The sequence below is a fragment of the Rhinopithecus bieti genome, unplaced genomic scaffold (genome assembly GCF_001698545.2).
Source record: "Rhinopithecus bieti isolate Rb0 unplaced genomic scaffold, ASM169854v2 scaffold_49041, whole genome shotgun sequence".
NCBI classification, from domain to species: domain Eukaryota; kingdom Metazoa; phylum Chordata; class Mammalia; order Primates; family Cercopithecidae; genus Rhinopithecus; species Rhinopithecus bieti.
Window position 1 is genome coordinate 1 of NW_016819253.1, and position 18,501 is coordinate 18,501.

General features: G+C 35.2%; 1 protein-coding gene across 1 annotated transcript in view; it reads right to left on the bottom strand.

Annotated features, from left to right (window-relative positions):
* Window positions 1-38: 38 nt before the first annotated feature.
* LOC108519612 (ankyrin repeat domain-containing protein 30B-like) overlaps window positions 39-18,501 on the bottom strand; it is a 31,757-nt gene continuing 13,294 nt past the window's right edge. Inside the window, exons 6-8 of the mRNA XM_017858754.1 lie at window positions 2,379-2,472; window positions 400-461; window positions 39-129 (exon numbers count right to left, since the gene is read on the bottom strand). Coding sequence (XP_017714243.1) covers window positions 2,462-2,472 — 11 coding nt within the window. The 3' untranslated portion in view covers window positions 39-129; window positions 400-461; window positions 2,379-2,461. The remainder of the gene's footprint in view (window positions 130-399; window positions 462-2,378; window positions 2,473-18,501) is intronic.

The following is an 18,501-nucleotide window of genomic DNA, read 5'->3' on the forward strand; positions in this document are numbered from 1 at the left end:
TTAGGTCAAATGACTTTTCAATAAAAAACTGTTCTTACCTTGTAATTTTCCACTTATCGTGTGGAATTCTTTTTGAGGCGTAGCCTTGGGTAAACACACATCCTTCTGTGAAACAGTCTCACGCACACCCTGTTAAAAGTAATATCAGTAAACAATTTCAATGGAAAATCCTAATAAGGGTGAGTATCAAAATTTCCTAATTAAAATCTTCTTCAAAAAAATTCACTATGAAGCAGTAATCTACCTAGCAAATAGATTCTCTATTAAGCACAACCTGAAAATATCAAAATAAAATGGGGTGACATATGCAGAGGTGAGAAAATAAAATCTAAACCTCTGGTTTTATGTTTTCATATCATGCAATACTAATATTAAAAAAAAATTGATAATACATAGTACCTCTAAATCCCAAGAATTTTCTTCTTCACCCTTTTGTTTGGATTCTGATGGGATCATCTGATCTATAAAAGGTAAATCACAGAAACATTCATGAGGACATTTCTCTACTATAAATTTTGAAAACATACACAAATCTATTTTCATTCATGAATCTTTGGACTTTCTTCTGTAGCCTGTATATTCTATTGGTGGATAACAACCACCACTTCTATAGTCAGTTGGTTAGAACTGCAATCTTAAAAATCTAAAAATTAACTTCATATTCATGAGAATGCAAAAAAACAATAAAAGTTTGAGTAATTTGTATTAATTATTTCTTCACAAAAGAAGTAATATTCTCTTCTCCCATGAAACCCACTATGTCAGATATTTGCTGTTCACTCAGATAATTTTAATTACCTATCATCTGTCATTTCTAAGTTTTTATTTTTTATTATTACTTACTTTGATTAAGCAATCTTTATTACATGGTTCTTCAAAAAAGATTATTTATCAATAAGTAAGATTCTTCAAGATGCTAACTTTTTGATATTAGCAAAATATACATCCAACCCTTTGAAATTTCATGGCAACTCTTTGAAATATAGGCCATGGCAATATATTTGATGTGAATGTGTTTTAGATAAATAAGCTTAAAGAACTTGTACTGCATATAAATTAAAAGCTGCTTTAATTACAATGAGATAGTATTTCCTCAATGCAACAATATCTTCAGAATCAACTTGTGACTCCTTGGAGAAACATTAGAAACTTATAGGAAAAATGAGTGCTGTAACTAACCTAAATTTCCAACATTTCATAGAATTAAATCAAGGTCCATGCAAGGTCCAAGGAGTACTGAGAGCCATGAGGCAGAAAACGAATATATAACAGAAATATTCTAAATGCATCTGAAGTGAATTCACTCACATTTCCTTTTCAGAAACTCTAAAGTTGCCTGGCTATCTTCTTTCTTGCCCGTTTCCTGCCTCACAATCCCTCTTCCTTAGCCAAAATAATGTCTACATCTGTGGTCTTGATTCTTCCCACTCAACATCTTTTAAAATCAATTTTCCCAACACTTTCTTTCTCTTTGATTAGGGGTAGTATCTGACATCTGTAATTACTATTTATTTACCTTTTTTCCCCTCTGGCCAGAAACATACTCAGAAATAAAAGCAATATAATGCTTTCCCTTGACCCTATTATGTCTTGACCTTCTACCCAACTGCCCTTCTTCCAGATTTTTCCAAAGGAAAGGCTGTTCCCTTGCTACTTCAGAGTGAGGTCGAAGGACCACCAGTATCAGCATCACTTGAGAACTTATTTTAAAATGCCAGAATCCCAAGCCTGCTGAACCACAGCGTGCATTGTTAACAAGGTATTCAGCTGATTTTCTACAGTTTCAAAACTTCTGATCTATACCGAGTCTATATGACAAATTATATACACATGTGGCTGTGAAAATATGCTTATATTCACCTATTGCAGATAAAACACAACTCTCCATGGTCAGGTGCTTCCATCCCTAATGCTTTCCCACCAGTGAGAAAGACAGGAGCGACAACGCTTTGCTATAATTCCCTGGCAAATTTTGGTAATGAAAAGTCACTTTACATTCTTCAAATCTTTCTAACCATGACCTATCTTTTTCTAAAGAATTATTTTATTTTACCATCCGCCATTATATAAACCTGCTTCTTGTTCCCTCACGTACTCCATATATTCTCTGTCTTCCTCTGTCTTCATTCCCTCTTTTACTCCTTTGCTCAGGTCTTACAGTATATTGAATTTAAACTAATAATTCCTCTCTTTTTTTTGGCACCGTCAATATAATCTGTTGCTAACACCTGAGAAGGCATATAACTTTCACTCCTTTTGTTCTTCTATGCTATGCATTTAAAAAATAATTTTCTTTGGCTGTCAGAGTATATCACTCCTCATGCATTTAGACAAACATTTGGTCAAACGATGTCTTAAATTAAAAAAATTGTTCTTACCTTCTATTTTGTGATTTATCGTTTTGACATCATCTTCATATATAGCAGCACCAGGTAAACACATATAATTCTGTTCAGCACTCTTACAGATAATCTGTTAAAGGTAATATCAATAAATAATTTGTTTATTTCATTTTTTTGTTTTTTTGAGATGAAGTCTTGCAGCGTGGCTCATTGGTGTGATCTTGGCCTACTGCCACCTCTGTCTCCCAGGTTCAAGCAATTCTCCTGCCTCAGCCTCCCAAGTAACTGGGCCTACAGGCATGAGCCACCACGCCTGGCTAACGTGTTCTATTTTTAGGATAGACAGGGTTTCACCATGTTGGCCAGGCTGGTCTTGAACTCCTGATCTCAAGTGATCCGCCTGCCTCATCCTCCCAAAGCACTGGGATTACGGCATGAGCCACATCAATAAATACTTTCAATTTCAAAATAATAAAAATGACAAGCATCAATACTTTTATTTAAAATATTTTTTATGGGCTGGGCAGGACGGCTCACACCTGTAATGACAGCACTTTGGGAGGCCGAGGCGGGTGGATCACGAGGTCAAGAGATCGAGACCATGCTGGCCAACTGGGTGAAACCCCATCTCTACTAAAAATACAAAAATTAGCTGGGCATGGTGGCAGGTGCCTGTAATCCCAGCTACTCAGGAGGCTGAGGCAGGAGAATTGCTGGAACTCAGGAGGTAGGGGCTGCAGTGAGCCGAGATCAGGCATTGCACTCTAGCCTGGTGACAGAGCGAGACTCCGTCTCAAAAAAAAAATTCTTAAAACATATTTTTTTTTTAACTTTAAAGACAATTAGATTTAAAGCTGTTCACATATTGAACACCAAAACATTTCAAGAGAAAACCTCAAATGTGCTCTGTATATCAAACTTATCTTTTATCTTCATGTCGCTATTGACTAGGTTACTGAGCATGGAAAATGAAACATATTCAGAAAAATTCACTCGTGTACAAAAGGAATTAAATTCAAAGTATCTGCCTTACTCTGTAGTCCTCACCAAAAGTAATAGGGCATTTCAAACAGAACACAATATGATTAAACACTTGACATATGCATAATTATAGAATTTTTATTAAAAACTATGCACGGCATGAAGAGAATTTTCAGAGTATGTCATACAGAGTAGGAATAGAACTCTGTAGAAACTGTTTCATTTAGGAAAACAAGGGCTTAAGATAATAAGAATAATTTTTACAAGTTTTTTGCTGATAAAGAACTGCTTGAATAAAAGGAAAGATTCAGAAGGAAAACTTATATTTATGTTACTTTTAAATGAAAGCAAACAGTCATTAGATAAAGTATGCGATTGATTAAGACACAACTTCAGAAAAGTAGAGTAAGCCTTCATAAAAAGAGAAAAACCAAAACATGTATTCGTGAAACGTGTAACATGTGCCAGACACGTATTTGCAGATTTTTCTTCACTTTAGAATAATGAGGATGATGATGATGTTCGTGGTTACCCCACTTTCTACTTCCTAGTCATTCTAGGTTAAGAACAAAATGACGAACAAATATGGTCCACTGTTCTCTCTGTTCAGAATGTCTTCCTCCTAGACTTTCATATGGCATACGCCTCATCTTTGAGATGGAGATTAAATGGCAGTCTCAGAAAGATCAACTCTGACCATAGAATTCTGCTGCCACTCTGAGGGGTGCCAAAGTGACATGGTAAAACTGGAACACAGTCAGAGGAAATGAGTTGAAGAGATAAAATGGGGCCAAACCATATAAGATATGTGTCACGCTAGAATGTGAACTTAACCCTTCATGTAATGGGTATCCGCTCAATATGCAGATGAGTTACATCATTACAAATATATTTTAGAAAGGTGACCCTTCCAGCGATGTAAAGATAGATGAACATGGGGAGATGGGGCAAAACTAGAAAGGAGTACTTCAAAATTATAGGTAGAGAGTTAATTATGGTAATAAGATATGGAAAATTATAAGAAGGTAGATAATACAAATTTTGGTGTGTGACTGGATTGGTGACCTGGAGGAGGGTTGAAGTGCAGGATGTGGGGGACAGTTAAAATTGAGGTTGAAGTGCTTGAGCATTTCATGGCTACTTCCTAGGTGTTATTTACTAGGATGGGGAAACCAGATGACTGAGTATATTACAAAGAGTCAGAAAAGAGGCAGGAAAAGAATAAAAAGAAGATGCTTTCAGTTTGAGACCTCTAAGATTTGAGGCATCCAAGGGGCTTGGAAGAAAGATCTGGATAAATACATTTGGAGTATGAGTAGATAATCTACATGAGGAAAATTCCATAGTGATAAGAAAATAAATATTTATAAGATAGACTAAATCGGTAGAATTAAGCAACACAAATCTACACAGACTGTTGAAATTTTGAAAATGAAATCAAAGGAGAGAGAAAAACGTGGGATTAAGTTTCTCTGTCATGTATTTTCAAATTTGTTTCAAGAATATAATTTTATTTATATATGTAAATATTTATTTCTGAAATATTATTGTAATATGCATCTTTGAATTGAATGAAAACATTTAATTCTAAAACAACAGCCTGNACACAGACTGTTGAAATTTTGAAAATGAAATCAAAGGAGAGAGAAAAACGTGGGATTAAGTTTCTCTGTCATGTATTTTCAAATTTGTTTCAAGAATATAATTTTATTTATATATGTAAATATTTATTTCTGAAATATTATTGTAATATGCATCTTTGAATTGAATGAAAACATTTAATTCTAAAACAACAGCCTGCAAAATGACCTATATAAAAACTTTGAAATTCTTAATTGTACAAGAGAAATGCTTACCCATAGAATTATGAGGCATTTTTAAGTACTACTATAAAGTGAGATAGAAATGTGAAACCCTGCTTTAAAATTCACATGCTTTTCTTATGTTCCTGTAAACAATATAATACTAGCTCGAATTGCCTACTTACACCATATAGGATGGTAGTTTAAAATTGGAGAAAAGATCTCACATAAAGAAAATTAAGCAATAATTATTCAATTTGAAGATTTAACAGTTTTCATGTATATGTATGATTGCCAAGCAGAATTCAGTATTCACAGGAGAAGAGAAGAAAGAAACGAAAAAATTCAAGTCAACAGGATTCCTGAGTTTTAGAAATAAACAAACGTATGTGCAAGGTTTAATAATTATGAAGACTAAAGTTAACAAGGCTTCCTGGAAATAATATAAAAGATCCCCATTGCAAGAGATATTTTAAGAGTAAAAACAATTCTTCCGATGTTAAGTTTGTATACTCTGTTAACAATCTTCCCTCACATATGATTCTATGATAATAGGCACTTTACTTTAAAAAAAAATCCACAAATATTGAATACATTCATTTGTTGTGTGCATATAATACCACTACATACATACTATGAACAAAAGATATCAGAATATTTTTAGAGATTAATAATTTCTACATTTATTTATTTGAGAGTGTACTAGCTTAAAAGTGATTTTAAAAAAGTGATTAAAAATTTAAGAGACACAGAATAAGAACATTGTTCATATGATCAGAAAATTTAATTTTAATAACAAGCTTAAATAAAATGCTTATTTGTTTATACTCTATTATTAAAAATATTCAAAACAGCTACCACGGTTACATCAAAGAGTAAGATAAATTAGTTAAATAACCTAAGACTATGTCAAACATTAAATTAGAAATCTTAAACCAGAAACCAAAGAGTCAAAAATTGATAATTCACAATATCGCTGACAAGGCCTAAAACAGATTTTACTTTGCATTCTACATTAATATGACTAAACTAAATATAAAACATAAAGTTAATAAAAGAAGTGAGAATTAAATTTTTGTTCCTTGTTTACAATTTTTTTTTTTTTTGAGACGGAGTCTGGCTCTGTTGCCCAGGCTGGAGTGCAGTGGTGCAATCTCAGCTCACTGCAAGCTCCACCGCCCGGGTTCACGCCATTCTCCTGCCTCAACCTCCCGAGTAGCTGAGACTACAGGTGCCCGCCACCACGCCTGGCTAATTTTTTTCTATTTTTTAGTAGAGATAGGGTTTCACCACATTAGCCAGGATGGTCTCGATCTACTGACCTCATTATCTGCCTGCCTTGGCCTCCCAAAGTGCTGGGATTACAGATGTGAGCCACCGCGCCCAGCCATTTATAAATTTTTTGTTGACACAGTATAAATGTACATGTTTTGGGGGTACATATTATCACTTAATACATTCACGTAATCAAAACAGAATAATTGAGATATTAATCACCGTAAGTATTTATCTTTCCTATATATTAGAAACATTCAAATCATTCTCTACTAGTTATTTTAAAGAGTACAACAAATTGCTCTTACCTATAGTTATCCTTATATTTTCTTTCAGCCTTTTATTAAAATCAGTTACAAGTCACTCAAAAACATCTGAGCCGTATTTTATTACTTGGTTATGTTTTCTCAATTTTTATTTTAAATCATTTATATAATATCTTTTATTCTAGAGCGTTCCTGCTCTCATTTAAACAACCTTTTTGTTTTTTTTAAAATAATAATCTGTGTCATCTTGACTCTCTCATGGAGTCTCTATGTTTATCTTACCCTTCTTCAATGAATTATTTCATTTCACCCCGTTCATGTAATTCATTATTAGAGAAATATGGTGGTATCCATTAATGAATGAATTATTTCATTTCACCCCCTTCATATAATTTATTATTATAGAAATATGGTGGTATCCATTAGATTATTATTGTTCTTTTTTCTTTTTCCTTTTTTTTTTGAGATGGAGTCTCATTCTGTCTCCCAGGCTGGAGTGGTGTAATCTCTGCTCACTGCAAGCTCCGCCTGCCAGGTTCACGCCATTCTCCTGCCTCAGACTCCTGAGTAGCTGGGACTACAGGCACCCGCCACCACGCCTGGCTAATTTTTTGTATTTTTAGTACAGACGAGGTTTCACCATGTTAGCCAGGATGGTCTCGATCTCCTGACCTCATGATCTACCCACTTGGGCTTCCCAAGTCCTAGGATTACAGGCGTCAGCCACCGCACTCGGCCCCTACATTATTTTTTTAACCAAAATAACCTAGGACAAAAATTTACCCTTACATAGTTTACAATATTATAGAAATAATTAAAATTTAAAAAGTTAAATTACATGTTATATTTTGAAATATTTCTTCACAGTTTCATTAATTACCTCTTGTGTGGAAAAATGTGAGACTTTAGTTTTTAATAGTACCTTATTTAACTGAGTTTGCGTTGAAATGGTGTGGGTTGTTTCTATTCTGTGTGGCAAAAAGCTAAGTATAAATAATTGTATAAATTCTGCTTCTTCGAAGAAACAGAGAAAGAAAGAGTAAATCATGGGGAGGGCAATGATTGATTAATGAAAATCCTATATAGCAACTAAATAGAAACCTGTAAATAAATATGCTGACAATGGAGACAGTGATGCCCTCTCAAAAGGAGACACTGAAAAAATGTATTCTGTGAGAAAAAAAGTCTGGGGTAAATCATTTTTAAAAAGGTGAAGGAGGGAGAAACAAACAAGAGACATGACCAGTCAATCAAGTATAGCTTCAGTCATGAAAGAAAATGAAAAACAACTACTATAAGACATGTGATGAAATACATAAAATACAGACTTTTGTTCAAACATATTCCTATAATGCTGATCTGTATTTACACTATAATTAGTTATTTTGTTAATACCTATGTAACAAAGATTTAAANAAATGCTTTTTATACGCAAGACTGTATGCTGGGTACACTAGGATGCACACAAGTATGTTTTCTAACTCGCAGTATCTCATAGTGATGCAAGAGCTTCAAAACAATTATGTAAACAACTAAATACAAAATCTTCTGAAATTTAAAATTTTCAAATGTGATCAAAGATCTTAGAACAGTATGTTTAAAAACTACAATTTAAAAATTCTGAAATTAAAATCTTGCCATATGCTTATTAAGAGTCTCTGCTTCCAGAACTGGTTGTTTACTTGGGGTAAAACCCGCATTCTTCATTTAGATGAAGACTTTAAAGTCTACTTTTAATCTAGTAACTTAGAAAACACACTGGCATCCCTTAATAATACAGATTCTGAGAAAGAGAATTTACATTTCTAAATTTCTACTATTATTTTTTTAATTAGAGATAAGGTCTCATTATGTTGCCCACACTGGTCTCAAACTCTTGGGCTCAAGCAATCCTCCTGCATCAGCCTCCTTGGTAGCTGGAATTACAGGCATGCACCACCATGCCCAAACAAATTTTCACAACTTATAATATTATTTTGGTGTATTTAAAGAACCAAGAAGAGAAACTGAGACAAAGTTTTCTCCTGTAAACTACGTGATATCAAAATATTAAGTGCAAGAAAACCTATATGCTACGTGGCACAGTTTTGGAACTGAATAGTATCAGAGAGATTCCTTGATTACTATAAGTAACTTGATCCATTAAAGGTAAATTTAAGCATGAGGTTTTTTAAAGTTACAATGGGACAATTTTAAAACTCACAGTAAGTACACTTATCCAAATAAAAATTTACCAGATTTTATATATTCTCTACTGTGGAAAAGTTTTTTCTAATATAGTGCTCCTGTCACTATATATTCTCCAGCCCATTCCTTTTTTGGGCCCTCACACCCTCAAAGTATTTACCAAACATTTATTATTTACTAAAGTAAAAAAAAGTTTAAATCAACTACTCATATTTTATATAAAATGTTCTTATCTGACCAACTTTATATTGCCAACATGAAATAATGATACTTACAGCACTGCAAAACATGAAAAGTAAATACTATACAGAACTAGATTCCAACTGAGAAAATCAACTTCACAAGAGACCATTTTACCTCGGTAGCACGATTAAAGTCTTCCTCAAGTTTTGTAGACTGTGAATTTTCAATAGGCGGTTTGCCAAATTGACTTTAGAGAAAAAAGATACAACATAAATCAACAAATTCACATATTTTAAAAATAAAATCTGCTAGTACATATCTTGGTGCTCACTTTAAAAAATGAAAACAAAAAGCAAAATCTGGGAAAAGATCAGTCCTCTGTATATTAAATCATGTTTCTTGGTAAAATTAAAATATGCCCTCTGTTTTTAAAAAATATTTTAGTTACGTATTTTTGACTCTACCTCCCCAACCTATAACATTCAATGAACACTCACTCTTAGCTTCATAAAAAATAGTGACAGCCAATATAATTGGCATACCCTGAGTATAATTTGTCCTCACAAACTGTCCTCAATGATGAACTAGAAATCTACTTAATAACTGACATAACTTTTGATATCTAAACCGGAACAAACTTGATAACCTAAAATGAGGAAGAAAGACACAGTTACCGTATCCCTTTTCCATTATCTATCTCTGATTCAAAGACTAATCTGTGTCACAGGAAAATGACATTCTTTGTTTCTCAGCATAAAAACCACTTAAGAAGACCCTGTTGCTTCCCTTCACCCTAAAACACTACAGACGATGCCCTGAAATATTTGAAATGTTGAAAAGCTGAACCTACAAATGTCAAATCACAAATGTATATTTCTTATTGGGAATATTTTCTCAACAAAATTGAAACTTTAAAATAATAAAATCTAACTACTTATTTTACACTTGTCCTTCCCTGTTCAGGGCTACATCAACTAGCAAAACCTTAAAATCTTTGTACTTATTCCCAAGGAGAGAGACTGCTAGAAAACTGAGTCCTGATAATTGGATTTCTCTAAGTACCATATATACACAGAGAGAAAGATCTGGAAGTGGGAGCCACTATATATAGTGAAAGTGTCTCTCACTTCCACATCTTTTTTCTGCAGGGTTTCACGGCAGTCTCCAACCTTTAAATATTCTGCTCATCAAAGCACAGATTACTGAAAAGATAAACTCAATGACCAACCAAGAAGCTCTGTATTTACCTGTTCCTGAAAAACAACTAAATGGAGTCTCAGTCAGTCATTCACCTCCACCATAAGCATGTTACCAAAAACCCAACTGAAGCTCCATGACTTATTTGACAGCCAATCTTACATGTACATGGGTAGGACATTAGAAGCTTGGAAAAAGAGGCAAAGGGGAGGGGACACTTGCCCTGGGCCACAGATCTATGTAATTCAGCAACCTTCAATCTCCTAGCACTCAAGGGGCTCTAAGCCTCTCCAGTGAGATTTGGGGTGAAAGAACAGAATAGGACATTTCTATCTGATTTTAGAGACTTTTTTTTTTTCTTTTACCCTTTCAACAGAAATCTTGAAGTTTGTCCATTCCTCCAATTAAACAAGCAAAAAAGCAGTGACCTATTCAGGACTTCTTTTGCACTGTATTTAATATGCCTTTCTAGATAACTCCCAATGTCTACTGTGTTTGTTCTAATTTATATTCATCAATCTTGTCATAAGATCCAACATTCTGATCTCTTTGGTAAAACCTAAAACCCTTACTCCTACCAATCCTGGGATTATTTCTCTTCAGACTTGGCCTTTCCCTGCTAATTCCCTTGTTACTACGTGATATCAAAATAGTAAGTGCAAAAATCCTATATGCTATGTGGCACAGTTTTGGAACTGAACAGTATCAGAGAAATTCCTTGATTACTATAATAAGTAACTTGATCCATTAAAGATAAATTTAAGCATGAGGTTTTTTAAAGTTACAATGGGACAATTTTAAAACTCACAGTAAGTACACTTATCCAAATAAAATTTACCAGATTTTATATATTCTCTACTGTGGAAAAGTTTTTTCTAATATAGTGCTCCTGTCACTATATATTCTCCAGCCCTTTCTTTTATGGCCCTCACACCCTCAAAGTATTTACCAAACATTTATTATTTACTAAAAGTAAAAAAAAGTTTAAATCAACTACTCATATTTTATATAAAATGTTCTTATCTGACCAACTTTATATTGCCAACATGAAATAATGATACTTACAGCACTGCAAAACATGAAAAGTAAATACTATACAGAACTAGATTCCAACTGAGAAAATCAACTTCACAAGAGACCATTTTACCTCGGTAGCACGATTAAAGTCTTCCTCAAGTTTTGTAGACTGTGAATTTTCAATAGGCGGTTTGCCAAAAGGACTTTAGAGAAAAAAGATACAACATAAAGCAACAAATTCACATATTTTAAAATAAAATCTGCTAGTACATATCTTGCTGCTCACTCTAAAAAATGAAAACAAAAGCAAAATCTGGGGAAAGATCAGTCCTCGGTATATTAAATCATGTTTCTTGGTATAATTAAAATATGCCCTCTGTTTTAAAAAATATTTTAGTTAACTATTTTGACTCTACCTCCCGAACCTATAACATCCAAAGAACATTCACTCTTAGTTCCATAAAAAATAGTGACAGCCAATATAATTGGCATACCCTGAGTATAATTCGTCCTCACAAACTGTCCTCAGTAATGAACTGATAATGTACTTAATGGCTGACATAACTTTTGATATCTAAATTGGAACAAACTTGATAACCTAAAATGAGGAAGAAAGATACAGTTACCTTGTCCTTTATCTACTGTCTACCTCTGATTTAAAGACTAATCTGTGTCACAGGAAAATGACATTGTTTCTCAGCATAAAAACCACTTAAGAAGACCCTGTTGCTTCCCTTCACCCTAAAACACTACAGAGGGTGCCTTGAAATATTTGAAATGTTGAAAAGCTGAACCTACAAATGTCAAATCACAAATGTATATTTCTTATTGGGAATATTTTTCTCAACAAAAATTGAAACTAAAAATAATAAAATCTAACTACTTATTTTATACTTGTCCTTCCCTGTTCAGGGCTACATCAACTAGCAAAACCTTAAAAATCTTTGTACTTATTCCCAAGGAGAGAGACTGCTAGAAAAACTGAGTCCTGATAATTGGATTTCTCTAAGTACTATATATAAACAGAGAGAAAGATCTGGAAGTGGGAGCAACTATATATAGTGAAAGTGTCTCACTTCCACATCTTTCTTCTGTAGGGCTTCATGGCAGTCTCCAAGCTTTAAATATTCTATTTAAAGATTACTATCTGTGCTTTGATGAGCTGAATATTTAAAGCTTGGAGACTGCCATGAAGCCCTGCAGAAGAAAGATATGGAAGTGAGAGACACTTTCACTATATATAGTGGCACCCACTTCTAGATCTTTCTTTCTGTGTATACATGAAAAGATAAACTCAATGACCAACCAAGAAGCTCTGTATTTACCTATTCCTGGAAAACAACTAAATGGAGACTCAGTCAGTCATTCACCTCCAGCATAAGCATGTTATCAAAAACCCAACTGAAGCTCCATGACTTATTTGACAGCCAATCTTACCCCTGCTTTACATGTACATGGTTACAACATCAGAGGCTTGGGAAAAGAGGCAAACGGAAGGGGGCACCTGCCTTGGGCCACAGATCTATGTAATTCAGCAACCTTCAATCCCCTCAAGGGGCTCTAAGCTTCTCCAGTGAGATTTGGGGTAAAAGAACAGAATAGGACATTTCTATCTGATTTTAGAGACTTTTCCCAGTGGCTCATTTTTTTTTAAATCTTTCCATAGAAACCTTGAAGCTTGTCCATTCTTCCAATTAAACAAGCAAAAAAGCAGTGACCTATTCAGGACTTCTTTTGAACCATATTTAATATGCCTTTCTAGATAACTCCCAATGTCTACTGTGTTTATTCTAATTTATCTTCATCAAACTTGTCATAAGATCCAACATTCTGATCTCTTTGGTAAAACCCTTACTTCTACCAATCCTGGGATTATTTCTCTTCAGACTTGGCCTTTCCCTGCTAATTCCATTGCTACCTACTTCCACTGGGTTCTCCAGCTAATTCCATTCTTATCCTTTTCAATTTGTTTAATTAGACCCATTTCCTCTTCCTTTCTATTATTCAAACACTCACTTACGTGGTGATATAAAAACAAGAGTAATGGGCTTTGAAATGAGTTTAAATATTACTTGTTACCGCCTATATTTAAATAGGTCACTTTGAGTTTCAGACTCTCCATCTGAACAACCATTTTTCCAGGATATTAAATACAGGTTGAAATATGAAAGTATTTTGATTAGTCTCCAAGAGTCCTTAAAATCCTAAAATTCCATGTACTTTTAATTTTACCTATAAAAAAATGGGGCTGGTAGAAAGCAATAAAATAATAGAAGAAAAGAGCACCAAGGAAAGCAGAGAAGAAAGTAATCAGGAAAAGATCATAGGAAAGTCATGGAAGAATAAAAAAAGACGCTAGCAAAAAAAAAAAAAANCGATACTTTAACGTAATTTAAAAGAATCATGCACACTTTCATGCATGATCCAGATATTGTATAAAAAAGCATAATACTCAGATGCTTTGTTACAAAGACTGAGATGATTTGATATACAGCATTCCTTTGGGACCATACATTGAGACTATAGTAAAATTATTATTAAGTATACTATTGGTAGAAAATTGATGCATTAAGAACTATTATTTCCCCTCCTTTATAGTTCTCAAATGAGAGGAAAAATCGAATTTAGCACAATTTGATATCTAAAAGTGAACTACAGTGTACAATAGCCATAATACAAACAGAATCTTATAAGACTGACAGAAAATTGTATTATTAGCAGAATTAGTATAAGTGGACAGTGTCAACCTTAGAAAGTATAATTTCTAGACAAATGAACTCGGAGCAGTTAGAACAGAGGATACAGTAGTCTCTCTTGATCTGCTCTACTTACAGAAAGAAACACACACACGATTTCCCTCTGCTCTCACACCACAAACATCAAAACAGAAGACTTCTGCGACCAAATGTTTGGAGGATTTTCTCCACCAACAAGTAGGCAATCAATTCTGCAGCAGAAATCAGCTGGTTGTCCTCTATTCAATTCCAACACTGTCTATCTAGAAATAGTCTCAGATTCCACAGGTTGAAGGCTCAGTCTCAGAAAGACTGCCCTCCCACACCAATTGCAAATCTGTGTCTCTGAAACTTCTAACCAGCTGGTTTCATGTTGGGGTTCTCAAGACTCCCTCTTTGGGTTTGATTAACATGCTAGAGTGCCCCAAAGATGAAGGGAAACACATTTACCAGTTTATTATAAAGGGTATCACAAAAGGAGACACATGAATAGATGCATATGGCAAGTTATGGGGGAAGGGGCATGGAGCTTCCATGCCCTCCCAGGGCACATCAGCCTCCAAATACTTCCATACATTCAGCTTTCTGGAAGGTCTCTGATCCCAGTCATTCTGGGTTCTTAAGAAAGCTTTATTACATAGGCATGAATGAAAAAATCTGCGGCCATTGGTAATTGACCTTATCTTCAGCTCCTGTCACCTCCTAGGAGGTTTAGGGGTGGGGCTGAAAGTCCCAACACTCTAATCATGCCTTGTTCTTTTTTGTGACAAGCTCCTTTCCTGAAGCTATCTAGGGACTGCCAGTCATCACTCAATTATTAGCATACAAAGACATCACTTTGGAGATTCTAAACATTTTATGAGTTGTATGCCACAAAACAGTGTTGAAGACCAAACATATATTTCACAACATAATATTGAAGGTTTGGATTTTTGTGACTTCAGCTACTTGTGGCCAACTGTAGTCCAAAATATTAAATGGGGGATTCCAGAAATATACAAGTCATAAGTCTTAAATAGTGTGTCATTCTAAGGAATATGATGAAATATTAAGACACCCTGCTCCATCTCACCCAGGTCATGAATCATCCCTTTGCATATGCTATCTGCCCATTAGTCATCAAAATGGTCTTTTCTTGAATCCCAACCATCAACACTATCATGGCTCAATGATCCAGGGTCACATGAAGCAGATGATCCTCCTTCTGATGTGTAGTCAGATAGCCAGAAATAATTAGTAGCCTAACACCACATGACAACTCCTACCTTATTCTCCTGACTTCATCTCATCACATAGGCATTATATCATCTCACAATTACCATATGAGTGAGAAGGGTGAGTACAATACAAGACACTTTGAGAGACCACATTCTCCTAACGTTGATTATAATATATTGTTATTGTTTTATTTTATTATGAGTTATTATTAATCTCTTTCTGTGCCTAATTTATGAATTAAACTTTATCAGAAATATGCATGTATAGAAAAAAATATGAATGCATAGGGTTCCATACTATCCACAGTTTCAGACATTCACTGGATGTCTTAGAAAATATCCCCTGTGGATAAAGGTGAATTACTGTACTGTGCATGTGTGTATGTGTGTGTATGTGAGAGAGAGAGAGACAGAGAGAGAGAGAGAGACAACACAGATCACCACTCTCCACAAGAAGCACACAAAAAAAACAGCACTTTTCCTCACACATGACCCTTAGCTTTTGACAATTCTGGAAAAATGCTGGCACATGTACTCCCCAGTCTAGACAATTTTCCAGACCCTGTGTATGTTGGCTGCTTCAGTTACAAAAAGTTAGGTAGGATCATGGGAAATTTCTTCTTGGACACCAGAAACATTAACCACATCAACAGTACACTTAACACCTTTAAAAGAATTCTTTTGAACAGATTACCACTGAAACACTTGTAAGTTAAATCCAATTGACTTTTCAGTAATCTCATGAAATTCTCACATTTAAAAGAAATTTGCAACATCACTTTCTCTGACTGCTCTCCTACTTTTCACTGGCCACTGCTCAGTCACCTTTACCAAGTCCTTTGACTCTGTAAAATGTTGATAGTCCCAGGGTTTTGTCAATGGCTTTCTTCTTATTCTACATCTTCTGCATAATGGATAAGCTCATTGAGATATATGGCTTTGCCTAATAATTGTAATAAAATTATTCTAGGCCTGCATCTCCAACCAGAGTACTAGCTCCAGCTAGAAACACCTATAATTCAGTTACTTACTGAAAATATCCCACATAAATGTTTCATTAAACTCAATATGTAAAGAAAACTTTGGTCTGTTCCATGACTGTTTGCACTTCTCTGTTGACCTGACAGTTTCCTATTCCTTCCCCATGAGCATTGTAAACGCTAATGCACGATGTGGAAACTTATCAATGACCTGAGATTTTTTTCTGTCCTCTAGCTTTTTAAACTCAGTATCAGTAAATCATATTAACTGTACCTCTTTTCTGCCTTTGCTTAATCTTTCCATTGCCACTGGAAATACACACTTACTTTATATTTATATTTCCTAGTTAGAAATGTCCCCTTAACTGATGGCTTTCACAGGGAAAAAGAAACCCTACTTGTCAGGGGTCAGAAAAAGTGATTAGAAAAATGCTTATAAAGATAGTTACAGGAAATAGACACAAACCTTCTTGGAAGGCCTGGTTAGGGGTTTGCACAACTTCAGTAAATGATTTGGCTGAAAGCAGCCTAATCCTCTTTACTGTGAGTGGACAGCAATGGAGCAAATAACTAGGGAACTGACAGTTTTTATACAAAGTTTTATTGGAGTACAATCTTGCCTGTTTGCTCATACATTATCTATGACTGCTTTCACCCTACAATACAGACTTCAATCGCTGTTATAGAGACCACATGGCCTAGCATTTTTTTTTTTTTTGAGATGGAATATTGCTCTGTCACCCAGGCTAGAGTGTAGTGGTGCGATCTCAGCTCCCGGAAACCTCTGCCTCCCAGGTTCAAGTGATTCTCCTGCCTCAGCCTCTCAAGTAGCTGGGATTACAGGCGCACACCACCATGCCTGGCTACTTTTTGTATTTTTAGTAGAGATGGTGTTTCAACATGTTGGCCAGGCTGTTCTCGAACTCCTGACTTCATGATCCACGTGCCTCAGCCTCCCAAAGTGCTGGGATTACAGGCTTGAGCCACCGTGCCCAGCAGCCTAACATATTCCCTATCTGGCACTTTACAGGAAAAGTTTGCCAGTCTCTGCCTTATACCATATCCATTATGCCCTGATACTCAAATCTAATCTTGTGACTCCCCTGCTCAAACTTTTTCAATGAATCCCTACAGAAAACGTTGCTGGCTTCCTATGCATAGACATTATTTATTCCTTCTTGCTGCAGAAACATAAGTTTCTTTAGATATTCAGTATTCCATTACCCCAATCCCATCTCAAAAAGAGAAATCATTATTGTAAGCTAATCACAGTAATTACATTTGCTTTCCTAGTGACTGGTTTAGATATAAGCATGTGGTATAATCCAGCCAATAAAATGTTACAGGAAGATTACTGCAAGCTTCCAAGTTTTCTCCCTCTTTAAAAGAAACATGTGAACAAAAGTAACCCTTCCAGCTTTTAAATATTGTCTTGAGAGAGCATGATTACTAGAGCTGTTGCTAATTAACCAACCAAAAGTGGAATCCTGGCTGGGCACAGTGGCTCACACCTGAATTCTCAGCACTTTTGGAGGCCAAGGCGGGCGTATCAGCAGGTCACAAGTTTGAGTCTGGCCAATATAGTGAAACCCCATCTCTACTAAAAATACAAAACATTATCCAGGTGTGGTGGCAGGCACCTGTAATCCTAGCTACTTGGGAGGCTGAGGCAGGATAATCACATGAAGCCAGAGGCAGAGGTTGTAGTCAGCCGAGATTGCTCATGCCATTGCACTCCAGCTCAGGCGACAGTTTGAGACTCTGTCTCACAAAAGAAAAAAGAAAAAAAAAAAAACAGAAAGTGGGATCCTATGATATCCCTGTACCACCAAAACAACTTTGGTTCCTACGGTTTTAGCCATTGTTCGTTAGTTCATCTAGTATTTATAGCCAGAAAAACTGTGAGAATTTTTCCAGGGCCTACAGAATAAGAGCTACTTATTCCTATACTATTAAAAAGTGTAGCCTAAGCTTGCCTTATTTAGATATTCAAGTCATGTAATGGGATGGCTGGGTCATATGGTACTTCTAGTTCTAGATCCTTGAGGAATCACCATACTGTTTTCCATAATGGTTGAACTCGTTTACAATCCCACCAACAGTGTAAAAGTGTTCCTATTTCTCCACATCCTCTCCAGCACCTGTTGTTTCCTGACTGTTTAATGATTGCCATTCTAACTGGTGTGAGATGGTATCTGATTGTGGTTTTGATTTGCATTTCTCTGATGGCCAGTGATGATGAGCATTTTTTCATGTGTCTGTTGGCTGTATGAATGTCTTCTTTTGAGAAATGTCTGTTCATATCCTTTGCCCACTTTT